General features: G+C 35.2%; 3 protein-coding genes across 10 annotated transcripts; 2 read left to right on the forward strand and 1 right to left on the reverse strand.

Moving 5' to 3' along the window:
* Positions 1-2: 2 nt before the first annotated feature.
* LOC120623811 lies at positions 3-8,018 on the forward strand. Of its 7 annotated transcripts, none has more exons than XM_039890062.1 (6): positions 3-283; positions 967-1,147; positions 2,020-2,240; positions 2,850-2,980; positions 4,010-4,208; positions 6,038-6,097. In XM_039890062.1, the coding sequence occupies exons 1-5, from the start codon at positions 140-142 to the stop codon at positions 4,191-4,193; spliced, it is 861 nt and encodes a 286-aa protein (XP_039745996.1). In that variant the 5' UTR covers positions 3-139; the 3' UTR covers positions 4,194-4,208; positions 6,038-6,097. The 7 variants fall into 7 exon arrangements, with proteins under 7 accessions (XP_039745996.1, XP_039745998.1, XP_039745997.1 ...); XM_039890064.1 differs by having other exon boundaries at positions 4,010-4,198; positions 6,038-6,087; XM_039890063.1 differs by lacking the exon at positions 6,038-6,097 and adding an exon at positions 5,259-5,602.
* A 324-nt stretch (positions 8,019-8,342) lies between these two features.
* On the forward strand, positions 8,343-13,183 carry LOC120623652. The gene is made up of 2 exons (XM_039889804.1): positions 8,343-8,531; positions 8,605-13,183. Exons 1-2 carry the CDS (start codon positions 8,465-8,467, stop codon positions 8,943-8,945), a joined length of 408 nt encoding a protein of 135 aa, XP_039745738.1. The 5' UTR covers positions 8,343-8,464; the 3' UTR covers positions 8,946-13,183.
* Positions 13,184-13,643: 460 nt separating this feature from the next.
* On the reverse strand, positions 13,644-22,769 carry LOC120623651 (protein ARV1). 2 transcript variants are annotated; one of them, XM_039889802.1, is made up of 7 exons: positions 22,429-22,769; positions 21,958-22,077; positions 21,161-21,294; positions 20,139-20,275; positions 19,428-19,487; positions 18,281-18,436; positions 13,644-14,280 (listed from the first exon to the last, which is right to left on the reverse strand). In XM_039889802.1, the coding sequence occupies exons 1-7, from the start codon at positions 22,525-22,527 to the stop codon at positions 14,165-14,167; spliced, it is 822 nt and encodes a 273-aa protein (XP_039745736.1). In that variant the 5' UTR covers positions 22,528-22,769; the 3' UTR covers positions 13,644-14,164. The 2 variants fall into 2 exon arrangements, with proteins under 2 accessions (XP_039745736.1, XP_039745737.1); XM_039889803.1 differs by lacking the exon at positions 18,281-18,436.
* Positions 22,770-23,090: the final 321 nt, after the last annotated feature.

The following is a 23,090-nucleotide window of genomic DNA, read 5'->3' on the forward strand; positions in this document are numbered from 1 at the left end:
GTCACAGCCACCATCATGCCACAAATTATATTTTAAAAATATGCATTTTACACAACAAAAAGCAACCGACAAAAAATCATAGTCATGGCATACTTACCGAAAACTTAGATACATTCCCGGCTTTACAGTTACCACCGAAATGTCAGTGTTAAGGTTATTGAAATTATTTCCATCAAGATGTGTGATGAGCAAACCATCAGCTCTCACCCAAGAAGTCCCTTTGAAACAATATCAACGTTGTTTCGCTGACACTCCTAAAAGAGATCCTACAAATCAAGTTATGGTAAGTTATGGGATCAGAAAAAACACTTACGGCCAACTTAAGTTAACGTTAAATATTGGTAACAAAATACAGATTCTCATTTAAGAAACTCCATCTAAAGGGATTTCCCCGAGTTGATCTCCAAGAATTTGAACGTTAAAAAAAGATAAAAATATTTGCTGTCCTATTCTGCGCTGGCTACTATTGTTATTTCGAATTACAAACACTTGAAAATACATCACTAAGGATGTATGTACATTATTGTACGCACCTTGTGTAACAATGTCATTATTTCGTGCCTGATAGTCTTTATCCAAATATTGAGGCGGACAGGCTTCATCGCTTGTTACAAAGTCACGGGACACAGACAGCAAAAACATGCGAGTGTAAAAATTTCTAGCGACCATCAATTGGGACTATGATGAAAATTCTATTCATCACATCCCTGATCTTGTTAATGGACGTTTTGTACTTTGCAAATCTGTGATAAAAATCCCTGAACCTGATTTCTTGGGCTACCAACTACCCAAGATATATTATCTTGTCTTGATCCCAACCAACATGGCTTCTTTTGCCACTCATTTGCCACTATCAGCCGTCACTCACTATTCACTAAACATGTAAGTATATTAATATCCTCTTTTACAGTTTCTATCTTTTCTTTGGTCTTGGCCTTTCACAAGTCATACCAGTACTTTTTGCAGGTTCATGGAACAGAAGACGAAGCTCGCGTGAGGGTGAGGCGCGCGCGACCAGCTGATTCCCCGAAGGTTATTCGCTTCATGAGAGAAAACGCGCGCCTCGCGTGGCCGGGGCTCGTTAGCTCTTCGAACACGCCAAATAAAATTATCCTCTCTGACTACGTTGCTAGAATATTAGCTCAAGGTAGCTATTTATTTTTTTAACAAAGACGTACTTTATGTGATATAGCGTTGCGGTGCGAGGTCGCGTAGAAATCGATTAGGATTAGATAAATATCCCCCCTAATAGTTTAGCCTGTTACCATGTTAGACTGCATCTTCACTTTCAACCAGGTGAGATTGCAGTCAAGGGCTAACTTGCAGTAGACTAAAAAAGGTAGTAACGTTAATTTGCGGTAGCAGCTACCTCAATATCCTAAAGTTTCTATCTTTGAAAAGGAGAAGCGGCCTTGGCTGCAATCCCACTTGGCGTTAATTGATGATGCAGCCTAAGATGGTAGGGGATAACCTGTGGGATATGGCAGTTAAACCCATGCTCCTAATCAGTGTACACGCGACTTCAGTGGCATGTCTTTGGGGGTATCTAGGGTGGTAACTAGCACTGGCTGAAGCTTCCCACTAAACCAGACCAGAACATTCATGAAACCTCACAAAGTTCAGAAATAATTCTTTTATAAGCCCACTGCGCTACGGAGGTGGTCAAAAAATCATATTGGATTTGACCAAGGATTGTCCAGGAAGCCCCATAACTGACTTTGTAAAGTGTGGTTGCAGTATAAAGCTTATCTTTTATGCTTATACCAGTTTGTTTGTTCATAATTTTTTTAATTCATTTTTTTAGCTGTTTGCCTTCCTTTGAAACATTTACTTTTCATAAACTTTACTATTCCTTTATGAGCATTTCTCTCCTTCTTATTTAACTTCTAATTAGCTGAATTACAAGTTTTCACAAATAGAAGTAATCTCTCTAACTCTGCTACTTTATTTGTTCGTCTTTCTTCTGTTATTAGCTGTAATTTTTGCTAACCAATAAAATAATAAAAATCTCCTTGCCAGGTCATACCTTGCTAGCTGAACAACAAGTGGAAAAGCGCGGCTGGTCGCAGATCCGTGGTCTGGCGCTGAGCACGTCTGTGTGTCCGTGGGACGCCATGGTTTTGGAGAAGTGGGCGAACTGCATGCAATGTACTAGCACGCGGAAGTTGATGCTTTTCACAGCGCACTGCTTACGGGCGCCATCTCTGCATGATAAATACAAAGTTCATAACATTTTACAGGTAAAACCACCTAAATGGATCAACAAAATTGTTTTTAATCGATCATCGCGTTTCTCTCTGCGTACGATCCGCAAAAGGACGTGCGTAAAACCACTAAACCATATTTTTACTATTAAGATGAAATTGTCAGTAGCGTAGGTATAAAAAACTGTGTGTATCAAAGACGGAGAAACAGTAGAATTTTCTTACATACTTATTATATAAATACTACAACTATAAATAGGAAACTGTGTTTATTTGTCCTTACGTCCGCGCCCTAACTTGTTAATCTACTTGATTTTTGGAATTAAGTTAGTTGAAAGGACGGAGAGTAACACAGGATACTTTTAATCTTGGAAAAACATCAAATTCGCAAGGGACGTTTACAGGAGCATTCGTATTATTCACCAAATATCGAATTTCCTTCGATTTCTAATAAAATACTCAGACGACTTATTTACCGCAGGTAACACTGCGGAGCGCAGCAAGTATTTATATAATACTTACTTATCATACGTGAGGTTCGTACCACTGATAAACACTTTCTATTTAGGGAGGGATCTACCAGCATTGAAAACAGGTCTGCTGTTTTGCATCTTATTTTTTTTTCATTTAATGTAATTACTACAGGTAATTTTACTGGTACCACCTGGAACTCCAAAGTGCTCGGAAGTCATTCAGATGCTCGCCCGGAACTCGATCAAGCGCGGCCGAGAAATAGGATCTCCACTGATGCGCTTCGACGTGACCGAGGATTCAGTGTTAGTGTTCCAGTTTGTACGAACTGGATACGTAACGGGGCATTAAGATAATACCTACAAAAACTTGTAGATTAACGTGTGTTAATTTCTCACAGTGAAGCACGTGTCGTGGCGCTTCATATTCGTTAGAGATACCTACTCTTTTCGCAATATAAATAATTTTGTCTAGGACTGGAAAGAAGGTTAATCAATGGCCAACACGGTTCATAAAATGGTGCAAGAAGCGTCTACGAGCTGCAAGCTCTCGACAGTGATTCGCGCGTTGTCAATGTATCTGTTATTAGACCCTTTTTGTATATTATAAGGTGTTTCTGTGCCTGGGTGAATGTTATCGGCTGCTGCTAGAAAATTTCAACAAAACAACCATAAAACTAAAAAATTGCTAGGTTGATATTAGGGATATTATTAGTGTAAAAACGTTTTGATTCCGGCCAAGCGATATAATTCCAGTGGGTAGGACTTCGCCTTCCATTTCTAACGGCCGAGTGAAAATACCAGCATGCGCCTCTACTTTCAGTTATGTGCGTTTCAAGCAGCTAAAATTCATTAGAAATTAAACGATTGCTTCAACGGTGAAGGAAAACATCGTGGGGAAACCTGCATGCCTAAGAGTTCTCCATAATGTTCTCAAATGCGTGTAGAGTCCACCAATCCGCACTGGCCAACGTAGTGAGCTGGTAATGTTTGTTACGATGATAGAATAGAATAGAATAGAAAAACTTATAGCAACACAACACAATAGGAAAAATACAAGGAAAACAGTAATTGATGATGATAAAATTCAGCGCAGAATTCAGGCTTTCGCAAGACAATCATGCCCGAAGATAAGCACAAGAGTCTAGGTCGAGATTTCTCGCTCGCACCCGATTTATAAATGCTATTTTTGCTTTCAATTCATTTCTATTATACGTGGCGGGATTAAACAAATAAAACTGGAATGATGAAAACTAGTCTGTAGGAAGGTATATCCAACAAAGCAATTGGTTCAGGTATTATTGCTAACTATAAACTTCGTTCTTCATTCCACAGAGCAAAAGCACTAAATGGTCTGCAATTGAAAAAGGAATATGAATTCAATTACGAAGTTTTGCCGAACGTCATCAAAATATACTCAACCGATATCAACAAGGGAGGTGAAAACGCACATCACAACGGAAAAATAATAACAGTGTACACTTCATTCCCCGTAGCGGATGGAGAAATTATAAAATAACTTAGGTATTTAGAGGTAACAGATGGTAACTTGACTTTGAATAATTTAATTATAAAATTTAACAGATATTACCAAGTAATGTAATCTGCAGTAGATATAATATAATCTGTAGACTTGGTGACGGCTGTATAAGGCAATACCAAGCTACCTAATAAAACATATCCTTTTTATTTCATGGCTAAACATTGCTTCAAATAATTTGCCGCAGCTTGAGAAACCTCTAATTATTTAGGCCCTTAAAGTGTTAATACAATTATCACTTAAAAATAAATAAAGTTTTTATTAAAATGAAATAAAAAAAAAATTACCAGAAAGACATGAACTCTCTATTTTATGCATCTCGAATTCACGTATTTCCATGAAATAAGTTACGTCCACATAGTTCTGTTAAATTTTTTTTTTTTTATGTACTTGTTATGCTTATTCCCATATAATATCTTCATGGAGATTATTGAGTCTCTTAATGTGTGGTGAAGGTACAGCGGAATCTATTCCAATTTACTTCAAAGGACATTAAGAAATCGCTCGCGGTCATTTCAAGAGTTTCTACTACCTACTGTACTATAATATACCTAATGTTTAACATTATGGAATCAGTTTTGTATGATTGGCTTATAATTCTAAATGCTATATTGGTATTGGTACACAGTATTGAGTAAATAAAACACGTACAAATGAGCCAAATGATTATTTTACGCAACAACGCATACCACTATAAGAACCACAAAATTAAGCTTTCTTTGTAGAGAATGTTGTAAAGCTTAAAAATAATTACCTACCAATAGATTTCTAGCACGTAGGTATAATATTACTACTTACTCTACTGCAATAAATTGTAGCTATCGAAATTGTGTCCTCGATATTTTAGCAATAATTTAATCAAACCTTTTCAAATGACAAATCCTATAAATAAACAATGTCCGATTTCAACTAATAATTTATGAAGTATTTCCGAACAACCCATAAAATAAAATTCATAAACAAAAATAAAGAAGCCACTTAGAAGTACATAATTCAGCCCTCAAAACTGATAATATATTAACAGATAATTATAATATTCCATAGATTTCCCAGTGGTTTATGTAACTCAGTCAAGTGTTAAATTGTATTTTCAATGTCGCCAAAATCCGAATGTGCAATCCAATCTCACTTTAGAACGGAAATGATTCGTTAAAGTATAAAAGAATCTAAAGCAATTTAGACAAAAAAAACGTGAATAAATGATCGACAATAGCATGCAAGAGCTAAGAAGCAATCTCGCTGGGAAACCTGGAACATTGGCTTGACTTGGCAACGGATATTGTGAAAGATTAAACGCCCGCAATCGACAGTTATATAAAACACAAGATTGGAAACATTGTGTGGAGTTTGTAAAGGCTGCACTGCGGACGGACGGAACAGTTTTTTAATAAGTGGTGGGTTAAAAAGTCGTTGAAAAACGAGACTGCCCATTTAAATACTTAGATGGCGTACCGTTTTTGCTCGAACATTACTAATATTATTGTGTAACGTAACGAACCGCGAGAACGTGACTTATTTTTTTAGGTTCCAAGAGTTCTTGAACCAGAAACAAAACGAGGTGACAAATTTGGTGCATACCAGTTGAATAATATAGAAAATATCCACTAATTGAATATATACAGAGACAATGGAAAGTTTTTACGATTAGTCTTTGTAAATAATCTAGGTTTTCGGTACCTTGAAATTATTTTGAGGAATGCACGATATATCACGGAAGAAATGCCAGTGTACCAACTCTAGGCACGCTAAACGGTCCTATATCAATTAAGTTTTAACCGATAGTCAAGAGATCTCTCGCATTCAAAAATGTTATATTGTTCCAGTATCGTTATGGAGTTAAAGTTACTAGCCCTTGGGCTTCTGCATTTCGCCGTGGCCAATCCAACAAATAACCTCCAGAGTCTCCAGGATATGCAAATGGTGGATGACACACTGTCCGTGGGTACTTACGTCCGAGCAGTCAGAGCTACAGCTGTGAGATGTTTTTTTAATCATTAACTCCTCCATACACACAGATATCGATTTTTGCACATTTATTTTCATGCTTGATTCACGGGATGGCTCCGGGGCTCAAGAAGCAAGGTATAAGTGTAGAACGCGATCATTACTATATTTTCATACTTTAAATAAGCTCTGGTGTAAAAGTAAAACGGTTTAATATACCTACTATTCAAGTCTAAACTTCCTTCTAGAAATTTTCAGAAAACCTTAATCTTAATCTTATTCACGCTTTGCGTGAATTTTGTTTATTTACCTCTCAAATAGATCCTTTAAACGGTTCTTATAACCTCATTAATAAAAAGAAAACGCTTTTTTTTTTGTATACCGGCTCAGTAATAGCGGTAATTGCATTATACCAAATTGTTAGAATTGAGAATTAAAAAATTACGAGTACGAATACAAAACTGATAACTAAAGTCAATTTGTTACAAGTTTACTAAGCAGCAATATGAATTGCATAGGTAATTAAAGTATTTTTTAACAAATCAACTAAAAAATCTAATTTTTATTTCAGCCCGAAGACTTTAAAAAAACGTACGAACGTGAAAGTGATGGTGTGATCGGGTACTCCCGTAAGAAGAGCGGTGGTGGGAAGAAAGGTTACCAACACTTCGATTCCTATCACAAGAAAGCTGGAGACAACTATGAGTTGGAAACCGAGGATTCTTATGGGAAAGATGAGGAAGGCCAGGAAGGGGCACACAGTCACCGAAATGAAAGAAAAGGTGAATTGAGAGCAAGGCCGCTTATTAGAAGACCGATTAAGTTTGCCAAAAATTTTTTGAGGTGGTTGTTTTAGTAAGAAATAGAATCAATGATTTTTTAGGTTAGAACTATTTCAGAATACTGTTTTTGTAGATACTTATATGATAACTACTGCTACCCACCACTACCCACAACTACCCACAACTTAATTAAACATTGGAGTCACAGAGAGAAAAGAAATAAAAAAATATTTTGTTCATAGGTGTTTTATTCTACAATAACAATTAAACTATTTTCCTAACAGAAAAGCCTCGCGAACGAAAACCTAAAGCTGATGAAGAAGATGCGGAACGGGTGAAAGACGAGAGGCCCGATATTGATCACGAAGAACTAAAGTGAGTAAAACAATTACTTAAAATCTTATTGGATATAAGCAAGCGTTACTTTGCGAAATTCCATAATATATTGAACATTAAGGTTAATTTGCTATACTCCGCGAAAAGCAGTTGAATCTGTAGTTTGTAATTAGAAATTATAAATAACGCTATACAGATTCTCCTGCATTATGCGGAGTATAGCAAATTAAGCTTTATTTTCCTAACTGAAACAATTATTTATTTTATATTATAAAATGTATTAGTTACTTACCTACCTGCAATAATATAATATATGATGCATTATAAAATTATCACCTACTGTTGATGCCCTATGTTTTTACCATAACGTGCGTAGTCAGTGTAAGTATTTTGTTTGAAGAACTCTGTGTAAAAAAAATGTAGCTACACAACAAAACAAATTGAAAAATAACTTACGTTTATTTTTCTTATTCTTGATAGAGAGGGCGCTCCTGATGGCAACGGAGGAGTAGAAGCCCACGGTCACGACCCTAACGACTACATCCTGCCAGAGAAATATACCTATGGTTCAGGAGAAGAATACGATTTTTAAAAGAATAACCACAACCACCTTTAAAAACAATAATTGTAGGTTTACAAATAGTAACAAGAAACAAACACTACCAAAGATTTTATAATAAATGGTTTGTAAGGAAGTTATATTTGTACCTGCTACAGTCTTGTTTTTCATAAATGCAACAGAAAAACCGTTTGTAAAACCAATGTTAAAACAGAAATCTGTATTAATTTATTTAAACTTTCAATAAAAGGACATATAACAAATAATTTATTTATCTGTATTATTTTTCTATCACTTGTACGACCCCATAATATTTTTATTTGGCAACCTCTGATCGCAGTTCGCGTAATTATCTATTTTTACTGCCCAGTCCAATGAGTATACAAGCAATAATTGTACGTTGACTATTCTATGATTTCTTAGCTGGGTTACGAAGCAGCATCAAAACGTTTTGACATTGACAATTATTGACAGAGGTGGGCTATTGACTTCTGACATTTGTTTTGCTTTCGCGACCGACACCGAGTGCAGGAAAGCAATAATAACCGAAAGCGAAAATAACAAAAACTTCTCTAAATATCCCGTTACAATTTGTGATGTGACGACGAAAGCAGTTAAAAGAATAAAAAATGGCTATCAGAAACATCGATATAATTGCAACGATTTTATTAAATTTGGTACATTGCGCGTACACGGGTAAGTAGACAATTATTTAATTGAATCAATTTGTCCAGGACGTGATATCCGAGAGCTTTATTCTTTTTAACAGAGCATATCCTGTCCTGCAACGTGACCCAGCTGGATTCTTGCCCAGGCAACTACCAAGTTTGTAACGAAACTTCTCTACAGTGCTATTGTTTGGAGGGCTATGTCCGATACGGTGAAAGATGTTTCGAGAAATCCGTTGTGTCTGCTTCTTCAGATCAAGATGCAACGGCAGCGGTTGTGTCTATATTCACAATAGCACTTGTGGTTGCTGGACTGGTGCTAGTCATTAGGAAATACAACCTCATTGATTATGTTCGCCACAAAATTAATATGAGGCGAAACAATGATATTATGTATGAAGATGTGATGATTGGACAGGATGATCCACCTCTGGTTCCATAGTAAGATAAATTAAGCCTAAGAAAAATCCATTTTGTGCCCATGCTTTTAGGTAATTAATCTTCAACTAAACCATGATAAACACCAATTGGGAAGGTCCTACATTATTGTAGTACCAATTTGTAGCTATGTCCAAATTGTATGGAAATGAGATACACTTGAAAGACTTGTTGGATCAATGTTACAGGCAAAAGAGCACATAATCTATGAACAAAACTTAACATGCTGAGTCACTTTGTATTTGTCACTCCATCACTTTGTATTTTGTCCACCCAAAAATAATTTATATGGCATAATGCCAATGTATTTTGGGCTTCATACATTTTTATTTGGATACCTATTTAGCATCATGTACCAAAAATGGATTTTATCACTAAGGGCTTCATTAATTATTTATTGACATAGTTAATTAACTATCATTATCAGATATGCGTATGTTGTATTACATATTGGCCAGCTGTTGACATAGCTTATTTACTCAACAGTTTTCCTGTTCAATTTGTTTTTATCAATAATTATGAAAATAAACACTTCACAGTTCTATTCTAAGAATTATGGGTGACCTTTGAATTTTCCTCTTTTTAGTTTCCTCAATTGCATCAATAATTTTTTGAAATTAATCCATGTTCACTGTATAGTTGAAGTCTTGTGAAAAACAGTTATGAAAAATTTGGCTTTGGTTGAAACAGTTTTCATTAACTTTTTAAGTGCCTTACACTGTAGGCACCCACATAAGTTTTTAAAATATTATTCATCATAATTTTGCTTACTAGTTGTATAAAAATATAATAGACAAAAGCAAACACAGGTATTCCATAAGCACATTAAGAAAGAAACTTGCAAGTAAATAAAAAATCTTGTATTCTTCTAGATACAGAAGATATTATCACATTATAAGTTTTAAATCAAAGGTAATATTTTTATAAGCTTGCATAAAAAGAATAATTTTTTTGTCTTTTAACTATTTTGTATTTAGTAAATATTTGCTTTAAGTTATTTTGCTATGTTCGCTCAATGTCACCAAAGACTGAAATGTGGTTACAAAATTGAAATTTTGTTCTTTTAATGTTTAGTGAGCCAGTCTTGCACAATTATAAATAAGCAGTTCACCTCTGTAATAACTGCCCTGGCTCCTGTGAGCAACATGTCTTGTGCCTTGAACATTGGGAATGTTGCTTTGATAAATACCTGAATTCTGATACTTGGGATGATGACTGATATTACTTTATTGAATGAGGCGACAGTCTCAAGCAAGGAACAATCTAAAGAGCTCAATCCCTATTTTGTGAATGGCTAGTGCAGCAGACACAGCATGCAAAGAGTAATAATGGTTTAGGAATAAGAAAAGAAATAACTTGTTTTAAACAAATTAAACTCACTATATTATAATTCATTGTTATTGTTATCTTAAAAGCTGCAGAAGATGATATGAATCTCGTCACTAATATGAATCGTTTTAAAAAAATGTAACCTGTTTTTCAAAACACAATTATCTTTTGACAAGATCCATAAATATTTACATTGAGAGAGATGTAGGTGTATAGTTATTACCTTTTCTATACTGAGTAAAGCAACATGGCTCAGGAATAGAAATAAATTGAATGCTTCTTGCCCTATTTTCTTAAGCTACCAGGATCTGCAATGTCAACAATATAGTTTTGAGTATTTCCAACTTGGCATAAATACCTAATACCTTAGGTATGACAATGCAGGAAATTTTTTGAAATAGACATGCAGCGAATGGTGAATAATTATTACATAAATAAAATATTTAGGTATGTAAAACAAGTATTTATAGAAGGCAGCTTTTTTTTCAAGAAATTGTAAACTTTTACATTTTTTAATTAATAATTTTAAATTATAACAGATTATATAATAATTCATGTATTGTGATAAGTTTAAAGTGCTATTCAGTAATACGTCACTGGTGACGGATATTAATCTGAATATATGACTTATTACTGTTCTATCTCATAAAGACTTAACCCTCTGTAGGAACTAAATTTTGAATTGATTTAAGTTTTTAATACATCAATAATTTATCTATGTTTAGTAGCCTTTATGATGTACCCACTCATTTGGAAAATATCCAACATGCAAACAGCTTGTATGATGTATGTCTTCTTCTTCTTCTTTCTCTGGGCTTGTCTCCGTACTGTTTGGCCGGAACCTTCCCTTGTACGTATTACCACTGGTACGGCTCCCCGCTGGGTCACTCCAGCCAGCCGAGCTCACTCCAGAAGCTTAGCAGGCCGCCCAGGTCGCCAAGTGTATGATGTATGTATTAACCAAACAGTTTTTGTATAATAGATCAAAATTAAAACTAGGTATTTTAAAACTAGACAAGATATGTGGAAAAGTGAAAGAAAAAATTAAGTGCCAGAGGACACTCGACTGAAGCTAAGATTAGAAGATTAATTTGAATTATACAATACAACAATATGATAACAAAATTTGCGATTCTATAAGGACTATATCTCAATGTAACGTTATTTTTGATCGACATGAAAATTACGACTAGATGTCTTATCCAAAAGGACCTATTTTCAATGTGCACTTGGTTGTTCTATTAGATGATGTTACCTCGTTCGCTCGCTCGTCTCGCTCTTTCCTCGAATAAGATAAGCTTCGCTTCGAAAAATTTTAATTTTAAATTAGAATCTCAATAATTTAGGCGAATTACAATTTAAAAAAAGTAGTCAAATTAACATACAAGTTCAGGTGTAAATGTCATAGCCAAAGTAAATATGTATGTAAATTAGCTATTATACATAAAATCATCGTAAATAAGTTTATTTTCGATTGTAGGAAAAGGTAAACATATTAAATATAGACATTAAATATAGACTTTAAAATAGACTTCAATGTATGTGTAGTGTTGTCACGATACCATAGAACAATTACCATTAGTAGCCGATATGGTGGGACGCTCCCGCCGTGGCCAGTTACCACCCTAACGACAAAGACTTACGGTACGAAGTCGCGTAGAAACCGATTAGGGATATGGGTTAATAGAACTGCCATACTCCCTAACAGGTGAGCCTAATACCATCCTAAATTGCATCATTAACACCCTGTGAGATTGCAGTTAAGGACTAAGTGGTATTTAAAAATAATATATATTTTTCTACACATATTATGTAATGGAGAATATATAAAAGGTAATTCGGTGGTTCCCCTAAATTTTTTTTTATGCACTTTAATTCTGGTACAGAAGGTACTCTCATCGCAGTGCAACCTTAAGTTAGGTAAAACTTTATGACCTGCGAAGATATAGTTAATGTCTATGTAAGGATGTAAACAGGTTTTGCATACTGGCCTCACAGGCTTCTGCCTCCTGGTACAATAAAACACTACCACGAATAAATTTTATATTTGTCTAGTAAACATAGATAATTCTTTCTTATCACGTTTGTTCTGTTGGAAGGTTTCGGGTTTATCCATCCAGCGGGCCTATCATTACTAATATAACTTATCGTCATTCCAGCGTGACAAATAATATTATTTATTTTAATGTCTTCCAAATGTCATAAATGGCGCAAACAAAAAAAAAACAAGTAATGTCACATCAAAATTCACAAGTTAAAAATAATTCTGCGCTGCCTTTCTTTAATAGTGGCACCGGTTCGATCCCCGGCTGCACCTGGTATGTTTCGGAGTTATGTGCGCTTTAGCATTTAACTTGATGTCATTTTACCGGTGAAGAAAAACCTGTATATCTAAAAGTTTCCATAATGATTTGAAAGGCGCATGTCCACCAATACGCGCTTGAACAGCGCTGTGTAACGCGGCCTAGGCTCTTCTCGTTCTAAGATGAGACTCGTGCCCTGTAGCACGGTAATTTGTTGATAATAATGATAGACTATAGACCAGCTAATCTTATGCTATAAATTACTATTAATTTGGTACAGGTCTAAATCAACTCAGCTACACTCTGGGTAACTAAGAAATGTAAACGACTATTTTAGTTATGCCACTATTAAAAAAAGCGTTGTTTTTATAATGCGCGCAAAACTTAGTGTAGTATTTGTATTTACTGTTATGTAATTCATGTATTAGTGTAAGTTTCGACTGACCCGCATCAGCCGCTGCGGATAATATAATCGGCCGGTCGATTGCGTTTAATAGGCAGCGGCTGGCGCGGGCCTGTGGACGCATACCATTAAGTGTAAGATTACCAAATACCTATAATTATGTAAAGTTGGATATATATTTTGAAATAAATACTCTGTGATAATGTAGATTATAGTTTTATTTCTGATCTTTATCTATACTTGTAGTTAATTGTTGGGTAACCTTTACTTTCCATAGTACCTTTGGTAGCGAACGCCATAGCGATTGTTCAATTTCTCGCTTTTAGAATTACGAACTAAACAGGAGAAAAGAGTCTTGACGATACAATGGGGAAAAAACTAATGTTTTCCTTTCTTTAACAGTCAACATACTATGAAATGCTAAGGTTCATGTTTTTCAGATATAATAAACATAAAAAGAACAAAAATAGATATTAGAACCTTACTTTTAACCTTATTATTTTTAAGAAATTGTATAGCGCTCCTGCCGGGTACTTGGGGAATAGCAAAGGGGAATTTAATAAATAAAAAACACCAGCTAGGTTAAATATTAAAGTGCTCGTGAATTAGGAAAACTCGTGTAATACTTGTCGTAAGTTGAAAATAATAAATAAATAAAGAAAGAAAGTAGGCTTATGATTTTTATTCATTTATTCCAGCGGTATCCAACGAGATAAATGAGGCTATAAAAATACAGACACACATATTCCCATAAAGTATAGGGTAAGGTAATATTCTTTCATCAGGTGTTAGTTATATGGACGAACTTAATGTGCTCTACAAGGCAAGGTTTCAGCCACTTTGGGTCGACGTTGCCTGACCAGCGTGTTAGTCAGATTAGCGCTGACGCAACCAGACCAAACACAACTTGCTTCTTCATGTCTTAACATCTGTTCTTACGATCTTATGTACATCAGCTGTTCACGACATTTCTTCTGCCTTGAATAATATCAGCTGTTCATGATAATTATACTGCCTCATATAATATCAGCTGTTCCAAATATTTTTTCTAGCTTGTGCAATATTCATATTAATTTTTGTAACTCGTTTATTATCAGCTGGCCATATTTTTCATATATAATATGAATTCATAATATTTCTCTTATCTCATCATAAGCAGTTTTAATATTTCTTCTACCCCATGTCATATCAGCCGTTCATAATATTTCTCAAAATCGGAGTTACATGGAATGTGGTAAAGTACTTGATACAGTTGCTAAGGATAAGCACGACTACTGTCAAGGATCTTGGACCTTCGTACAGGACTGGAACAAAGTAATCAATATTAATAATAATAACGTTAATTCGGATGAAAATCGCTAGGTACTACAGTAACAATTTTCTTATTAACTATATTATAATATACCTATAAATAATAAATAATTAGGAATCTCCTAAGGTAAGTACCCTCTTGAGGACTTTGTGTGTGTGTGTACCAACACAGTGCTCCATAAAGTGATTTTCCCATCTATTGCTTAATATTTTCAAAGTATTGTTATTGTGAATACAGATAAGATGTGAAGACCTTGTGTCATACAAGGTGTACAAGCAGCATTTTATAATGTCAAAAATTACTGCGCTCGTTGGATTTTGTATTTTATATAAGAAGCGGTGGGTCGGGATACCTATATTAAGTAGGTTAGCAGGAAGAAGTCTGTATGGGATTTTTTTTAAAATTATGATGACCCACCTGAAACCCACCTTTCCATTTTCCAGAAACTTTGTACATACTACTTTACGTTTAATAGAGTACATACTACTGTCTCCGCAATTTTGGAAAGGACAGGTGGAATACTAATTTGGCTTAAACCTTTGTAATCCTCAAACTGTCAACCTTTAGATATTGGCTTCACCTTTGCAAGGTTCCAGGAGTCAGGAATAGTGTTAGTTGAAATTGACTGATTTATGATTTGTGTTATCGGTATTGTAACAGGTAGTATTAGTTTAACAATTTGTATATTTATGTCGTCATGGCCAAAAGCATTTGTTGAGTTACATGAAATAATTTTTATGATATCTTCCTCTGTTGCTTGTTTCATTTAAACATATCGCGTGAAAGTCTCAGCTCTGTAAAAAGTATTATAAGACTGTTCCACATTTTCATTTCCTGGTACATTTAGGAAAAAATCATTTATAGCATTCGCAATTCGCATATTAGCAATTTACAGCTTATTAATATTTTAGTTCATATTACTTTTGTGTATTTCATACTTACTCTCATTAACATTCATTTTTCTATATTGTGAGAGTTGAAAGCTGAGCTGGATTCTTCCATGCAACCTTGTCATTAAGGAATTCGTCAATTGTATAGTAATAAATGTGTTTTAACATATTCTTTAAATTTATGCATTTGTAGGTCCAAAATTATCTTAGGAATCATATTATAAAAGCGTAAAGTCAATCCCACAAATTACTTTTGTACCTTTCGCAGACGATATGCAGATGTCACTAGGACATAGCACTATGAAAGTACGTAAAATAAACAAGCCTAGCTATTTCAACTTCAGTAATCTGTCTAATTTTTCTGACCGCGTTGGCAGCTGAGCTTAGTTTACCCGCTAGTGTATCTATATGGGCACCCCACTGAAGCTTATTATCCAAGGTCATGCCCAGAAAAACTGTGGAGGTCTCCATTTTTAGTGATTCACCATTAATCATTATATTTTATAAATTTTCTTTACATTTGGTAAGATAAATTCGACACACTTTGTTTTTTTTGCATTTAAGTTGTTAACTGTAAACCAGTGCGACACATGCGACATAACACGGTTTACATCGTAAGTTATCTTTACTCCTGTCAGTCTTAAAAATTAGAGATGTATCATCTGCAAACAATACATTGTCACATGTTCCACTGACATGGTATGGTAGATCATTAATTATATACACTAAAAATAGAAAAGGACCCAAAATCGAGCCTGGTGGGACACCCATTGAGGTATTTGAACCTTTGCACCTGAGACTTAGCATCATTTATTCAAACCCTTTGGGTTCTATTGCTGAGATAAGAGGTAACCAAATTAAGTGCAACGTTTTGGATACCACAGTGGCTTAGCTTAAGAAGCAAGGTTTTATGATCAACACAAAAAGCTTTAGGTAAATAACAAAACACCCCAATGGCGTTCTGTGAACATTCCCAGGCATCATAAACATGTTTTATAAGTTAAGCGTTTGCATCCGCATCCTGCATGATTTCAATATATAATGGAATTGCGCAAATTACGCCTGTTTCCAATATTATTTTGAAAGCAAAAATGCGACTATCCAACATTTGTTTGCCGGGGATACTCGACTACTTCGGTAGCATAGAAAAGGTTATATATTACCGCTGCTGGTAAGATCGAAGGATAGAGAACAAGGCGCTGGTCAGAATAGATGAGAGCGGCAGTCGACAGTCTCAAGGCCAGCAATAGACCGAATTGGCGGAAAATAGCGATGGGACTGTTATCTCATAGGAGTCATGATCCCCAAATTTTAGTCAATGATGCGGAAAGAGATACCTCCTCATGGGAAGTCCCACATAACCTTCTGGCTCCGTCCTGACAAAGACACGGAGGTAGCAAGAAAGCCACCATAACTTTTGTTTTTTTAATTCCACTATAATGTAGTCCTTGACTGTGTTAGGAAATAGGGAATTACAGCACTTTATCTATGATAAACCCGATGATTATATTAAATATATCAACAAATAATAGTTTGTATACTCATTGATAATGTATTGAAAATAGAATAATGGACTTTAGTAGACTGTCAAATAAAAGTATAGGATCTATGGCGGGAGACGCGAGTTTGACAAGTTAGATTGGCGGCAAAAAAAAGTTAGGACGGATTTAAAGTAATGAATTGAGAAAAGAAGATTAAGTAAAGTATTGTGGATAGAACGTTACAAATTGGGAATAGATGATATTTTATAATGGAAACGACATACTTAACGAAATATTGTTGTGGCAAAACAAGAGTCGTATATACTGGTGATGGAGTTGAGATAAGTTGTTAAAAGTTGTTGGTACTATGGTTGTACCTGATGTAGCATCAGATAAGTATATCTCATCCTTTGGTTTATTTAGGTATCATATATGGAGCCCTAGCATAACTTTATACCGACAGTTTATGTAGCAGAGGTTGCTCTATACAAACAACTTGTTCCATAAGTCCTGATGTTATAAGTGATAATAGTAGTTATGTTTGGCCTGTCTTAAAATATGTCTTGTATCAAAGGGCCTAGCGTTATTACATATGACGTTGTAATGATGATGTTGTAATTGTGTTTATAAGTTGTTTTAATTGATTGAATAAAAGAGCAACGGTAGAGTTTCTTGCCAGTGGTCTTCTCTGCCAAAGACAGCATTCCGAACTGGTAGTAGAGTCATTTGAAGGTAACAAGTAATATGAATTATAGAGAAGTTTAATATACAGTATTAGAGTCAGTCCAGTTGTTTTATTTCACTCCTTGGGAAGTCAGGTTTATAGAGTACAGACCCACAACACTGCTCTAAAGCAGGTTGGTGGGCTTTAATGATGTCTTTTATAAAATGAATACTTTAATATAAGAAACTAGGTATTTCGCTTCAATAATACTGTTAATTAATGAAAGATCTAAGTGCCATCCTGAACATTGTGGGTATTATAGTGAATATCTCAATACCTGGGCCTTCCATTCTTTATATTTTTTTATCAACTGCAATTTCACCTAGTGGTATGTGATGATGCAGTCTCAAGATGGTAAATGGCTTAACAGTTACGGATATGGTAGTTTTATTAAAGTCATACCCGTAAAGTTTTTAAGTGACATCGTACCGGAACTCTTAATTCTGCACTGCACTGCTACCATTATTTATTGACCTTGAGAGATGATGACGTCCAGAAATGTTTGACTGCTTTCCGCTACGCCCACTTCCTAAACTTAACCTATGATTATATGTTCCAAAACAAGTTGTCGCATAAATTATGGATACCTACTAATGCATAAGTTTAAACAATATCCGCTCCGCTTTCATCTCTCACAAGATAGAAAAATGAATGTTGAAATGTAAAATGGAAATAGCTGATGTTGGAATAGAGCCACTTCTGAGTTTCTTGTCGGCTTCTTCTCGATATAATCTGACTTCGGAACCGGTGGTAGGGTCACTACAAACAGACTGACTTGATGTTTCAAGAGAGCTGATAAACTGGCCTCACTAGAAATAAATGAATCTTGAGATTGCGGTCAAGGTCATTTGACGGCAATGCCGTAGTGGGAAAGTGTCGGGCCTGGGAACGGCCTACCTCGCAGCACGCTGTGGAACGTGACCAGCGCGTAGGGCGCCAGCAGCAGGTGGTGGTAGAGGCGCGCGGCGCCGGGGCCCCACACGAGTGCGGGTGCGGCGAACAGCAGGCTCGCGTTGGCCAGGCTGAACGCCTTGAGCACTCTACGCCCGGGCGCTGCGGGCCAGAGTTATGAGCATACAGAACCATGGGCGAACCCGACGGATGGGGGGAGGTCAGAACGGACGGCTGCCCGAAAATGTATGAACGGTCTTCAAAAATGACTGGCGGTCAAGATACAGACCGACCCACAATAATTAAAAAAGAAATAAATTTTTTGGTAGGAGCTCGACTTCACTCTCGTTTTAAGTAAATAAAATATCACTTGCTCCAACGGTAAAGAAACCTGCATGGCTGAGAGTTCTCCATGTTCTCAAAGGTGTGTGAAGTCCACCACTAGCACTGGGCCAGCGTGCCCTGCAGTGGGCCGTTGAACGGTTGACATGACGATGATATATTTAGAATAGATTTTAATTAGTATGTTACTACAGCGGTCAGCAAGACAAAAGAAAAAACATCCACCCTCCGCTTTCGGGGCTTTTGAATGCCCAAGCAACCGGCGGTCAGGGCTCCAGAGTGAGGAACCTCCTCACAATACGCGCCGTTTCAAGGACTACTGCCTTCTGTATCCGACCTTTGAACCAACAACCAAGCGAAAGCTTCTTAAGATGTTGGTCGAGGCTTTTCGCGAGAAGACCATTGACTCAAACGTTGATCGGAACAATAACGGTCGACTCAACATTCCACATGGCGGTAATCTCGTGAGCAAGGTCCAAGTATTTAGATACTTTTTCCTTTTCAGCTTTCACCAGATTATCGTCATTTGGAATAGTAATAACAACAATTATTGCACAGCGCACTGATCGTTCGACTAGAACTATATCAGGTCTATTAGCTGTAATATATCTGTCAGTGATAATCGTTCTATCCCAGAAGAGCAACGCACTGCTATTTTCAAGAACATTGATGGACGAACCATTGACGTACTTTTCCCAAATAATGCGCGGAACTATGTACATAGTCAGAACTTTGAATTTAAAAATACGACTAACGTATCGAGATAATTATCTCGTGGCATGCATACTAGCCCTAAATTTTTATAACATACCTTTATTGAGCGCACATAGCGACATCAAGATGTGGGCTGTTGATATAAACATTATGATTCCTGAAACAAACTTGCAACTTAAAATATCGATTTCAATTGACAACCTTCTATGGCGAAGCTGGAAATATTATCATCTGCATTAACCAACATAACTTTGTGCATTCAAAGTACTGTTTAAACTCAAAGGCGTTAAATGGAGCATAAAAGGCAGTTTTGTGAACGTGAAACTTAGCGTCTCAACAAAAAAAAAGATTCAAAGAAGTTGAGCTTTACTAAAGCTGCGAAATATAGTTTTTTTTGTCATTAATGAATATTATAACTATAAATTGTGTCTTTTAACTTTAAAAACAGGTATTTCACGTAGTCCTTCAACCCTGGTCAAGGAAGATGACCACATTAACTTAGTCGAGGGGCCATTTTTTATAACATCATCCAAATTGTCACATAAAACTATTTAAAGAGCAAAGTAGATTACATAATCCTGTAAACAATTGTAGGACTTTTCTATAAGCTTATGTTTGTAATGAGCTTTGTACTTTAAAAAAAAACATCTCCAAGATGTCCACAGGTAGTAAGTTTATTGTAGCATCTACAAAAATAATAATTTTTTAAGTTCATATTATTTATATTTTTAAAGTTTATGAACGTAATTATTTTCCATCACATCCGATTAATAAGCAACTTAAAACAAAACTTAGAGTTGAAACATACCAGCAAAAGTTGAGAGGAATAGAATATAGAAGTCTTTCTCCCAAATGAACAGGTCCGACCCATCCTTCTCACTTTGTGCCCAGCCCTGACATGCGATCTTCCAATTTTGAGGGATACTTAAATTTATTGGCAGCGAACTGAAAAAAAAAATTATATATTAACCTAACTACTACTCAAGTACCATCTTGTACCATCTCATACTTTGACGGCCGATTGGCGCAGTTTGCAGCGACTCTGCTTTCTGAGCCACAGGCTGTGGATTCGATTCCCACTACTGGAAAATGTTTGTGTGATGAGCATGAATGATTTTCAGTGTTTGGGTGTTTATATATATATTCTAAGTATTTTTTTTATTTTTTTTTTTATTTAGTATTTATGTATATTATTCATAAAAATATTCATCAGTCAGCTTAGTACCCATATCATAAGCTACACTTACTTTGTGGCTAGATGGCGATGTGTGAATTGTCGTAGTATATTTATTTATTATTTATTTTGTATTTATTATAATAACCTATGACTACTACTCAAGTACCATCATTATGGGTAAGGCAGTTATATTAAACCCATACCCCTATCAGGTTTCTACACGGCATTATAGTGACCACTATATCGCTACACAGCACGTCTTTATCAATAGGGTGGCAGCTAGTCACAGCCTTAGTCTCCTGCAAGCAGGACCAGAGGAAATTCAGAAATTGTAAATTTCGATCGATTAAAGGATCACATTATTCACCGCTGTGCCAAAGAGATTGATAAAAATCAGCACTCGAGAGTCTCGAAGTAATCTTTACAGTGGGATATTTTTTTAATGCTACGTTTTATACAATGGCGTGCATAGAGGGTATGCACAGGGCATGCAGATGATATAAATAGAGAAAATCTTCAGTACAAATTACTATAAAAACTTTTGGGTAGGTTTTTTAAAATTCTTACAGTGCCTATCCTTAAGTTGTGCCCACTAAGAAGATATTATATATAACTATATTAAGTACATATATTTTATCAGAAATATCACTTACATGTGAGTAGAATTAATAGTGCTGTTGTTTTTGATATCGCACATTGTGTTGATGGCAATATTAAACAAAGTTTCGTTCTTCCACACAGCAAAGGTTTCCAGCAACATCAGCATTATGAGCAGCTTCCAATATGACTGAAAATTAGAGAAGAAAAAATGCTTACTATATTGCTTAGTGTCTGTCGTTTTAACCTATTGCTCTTGCAAAACTAAAAGAAAAGTAAAGAAAAGTATTCTATATCTCTATGCATGTTTTTATAAGAATTGGTGGGGTTTTTTGCACAGACTTTTAACTCACATTGGAGCATTATGTTGTGCTGTGCTAATGAAAAATAGGACTTTTTGATATTTTATTTAAAACTGAGTTAAGACTTAACTCAGTTTTAACAAAATATCCGATCAAAAGTGGTATTTTTTTTATTAACAATGCAGAATATATTATCATCATTGAAGTACTCCTTGTACAAGACTGAAACAACTCTATTGTAAATGGTTTAGTATTTCCCTCAGTATACCTCAGTAGCCTCTCCAATAGATTACTCTGCAACATTTTCTACCTATCTATGAATTTGTTATTAAGAAGTCTTCTGCTAAAACCTTCAGAACAATATTGGAACAGGCAATATTCCACTCCAAATAAATGCAAAGCCATGAACTTAGTTTCCTACAAATCATACCTAATGCCCTACAGTATCCAGGCAATCACAATATTATTCAAATAAACAATATTTTATGACAATAATAATTTTATGATCATAGATAGACAATACCATATTATTTATTTTTATCAATACCAACCTTAAACTCTGTGTTATAAATAATATGCCTCTGCGCCTCCCTGGACATCAGGACAAGATCAATGGCAACTATTACTGGGTCATATTCTATGTACTTATCCACTATTCCCTTGCAGCTGTCCTGAAAAATTAACATTTACTACCTCATTATCTAATAATTCTCTTCTTATAAATCTCAAAAACACTGAATCTATTGTGAGATAGATCATGGTAAAATAATAATTTAGGTGCACTTTTACCATACAATACAAAAGCAATAAAATTTCACTATGTGGTGTAGGACACGGCAACGGACCAGAGGTAGATGGTGATTGTGGAACACACCCACAAATATAAATATATGGCTATCTATTACAAATATTTCCCTCTATCTAGAGTCCCGAATTACTAAGTTGCTATTGGGAACAGCACTTAGCAATGTCACTTTACTCTGTTTAGCAAGTATGCTGTTTTAGTAGGAAAGAAAACTTACACATTTCGTCAACTTTAATACCGACGGTCCATAATTTCTGTATAATGCAGCGGCTGCCACGCCACAGTTTACACAAATGTAATCATTCTTTTCAGACATTCCAATTCCAATCTAATTTTGCTATTTATTTTGATTAATAACCTCCTTCATCACAAGGATAGTGTAATTTATCTACAATTTTATTTATCAAGTAACTCCGAAACAAAAATAAATTTCGTTTGTATGTTATATAAATTTTTCGAGATTACTCTTAATTAATGAAACGCCAATGAAATAAAATTAATCAATAACAATGCCATAACATTACAAATACCTATTGTTGTTGTTACAGTGTTGTTCAGACAGAGTGACCTGTAACATAGAGTATAGAATTAAATACAGATAATATAATTTTGACATTTGGCAGATGACAGGTCATTAAATTCAGACCTCCGCTTTTCCGTATTGCCCGTTCATCTTAACTTGATGGATTAACTGGATAAAAGAGTTAGAACATAATTAATTGGATAATAAAACAAATATTTTTCAGTCCTAAGTTTTGAGACGTGCAATTTATATTAAAATAAAACTTTTTATTATTTATTTAGTATTAAATATCCACTTGCAATACATAAGTAATAAATTTAATTGATACATTAATGCTTGTTCATTTCAATAGCACT

The sequence above is a fragment of the Pararge aegeria genome, chromosome 5, assembly GCF_905163445.1.
Source record: "Pararge aegeria chromosome 5, ilParAegt1.1, whole genome shotgun sequence".
Taxonomy (NCBI): Eukaryota; Metazoa; Arthropoda; class Insecta; order Lepidoptera; family Nymphalidae; genus Pararge; species Pararge aegeria.

What these genes read in the sequence shown, in the direction of transcription:
- LOC120623811 (XM_039890062.1), top strand. Translation starts at nt 140, where the DNA reads ATGTCAGTGTTAAGGTTATTGAAATTATTTCCATCAAGATGTGTGATG. An exon ending in TGCTAGAATATTAGCTCAAG is followed by an intron (nt 1,148 to 2,019) that starts GTAGCTATTTAT and finishes TCTCCTTGCCAG; the next exon opens with GTCATACCTTGCTAGCTGAA. An exon ending in AAGTTCATAACATTTTACAG is followed by an intron (nt 2,241 to 2,849) that starts GTAAAACCACCT and finishes TAATTACTACAG; the next exon opens with GTAATTTTACTGGTACCACC.
- LOC120623652 (XM_039889804.1), top strand. Translation starts at nt 8,465, where the DNA reads ATGGCTATCAGAAACATCGATATAATTGCAACGATTTTATTAAATTTG. An exon ending in GGTACATTGCGCGTACACGG is followed by an intron (nt 8,532 to 8,604) that starts GTAAGTAGACAA and finishes TCTTTTTAACAG; the next exon opens with AGCATATCCTGTCCTGCAAC.
- LOC120623651 (XM_039889802.1), bottom strand. Translation starts at nt 22,527, where the DNA reads ATGTCTGAAAAGAATGATTACATTTGTGTAAACTGTGGCGTGGCAGCC. An exon ending in TTTATAACACAGAGTTTAAG is followed by an intron (nt 21,295 to 21,957) that starts GTTGGTATTGAT and finishes TCTAATTTTCAG; the next exon opens with TCATATTGGAAGCTGCTCAT. An exon ending in GTTCCACAGCGTGCTGCGAG is followed by an intron (nt 14,281 to 18,280) that starts GTAGGCCGTTCC and finishes ACTTTGTTCCAG; the next exon opens with TCCTGTACGAAGGTCCAAGA.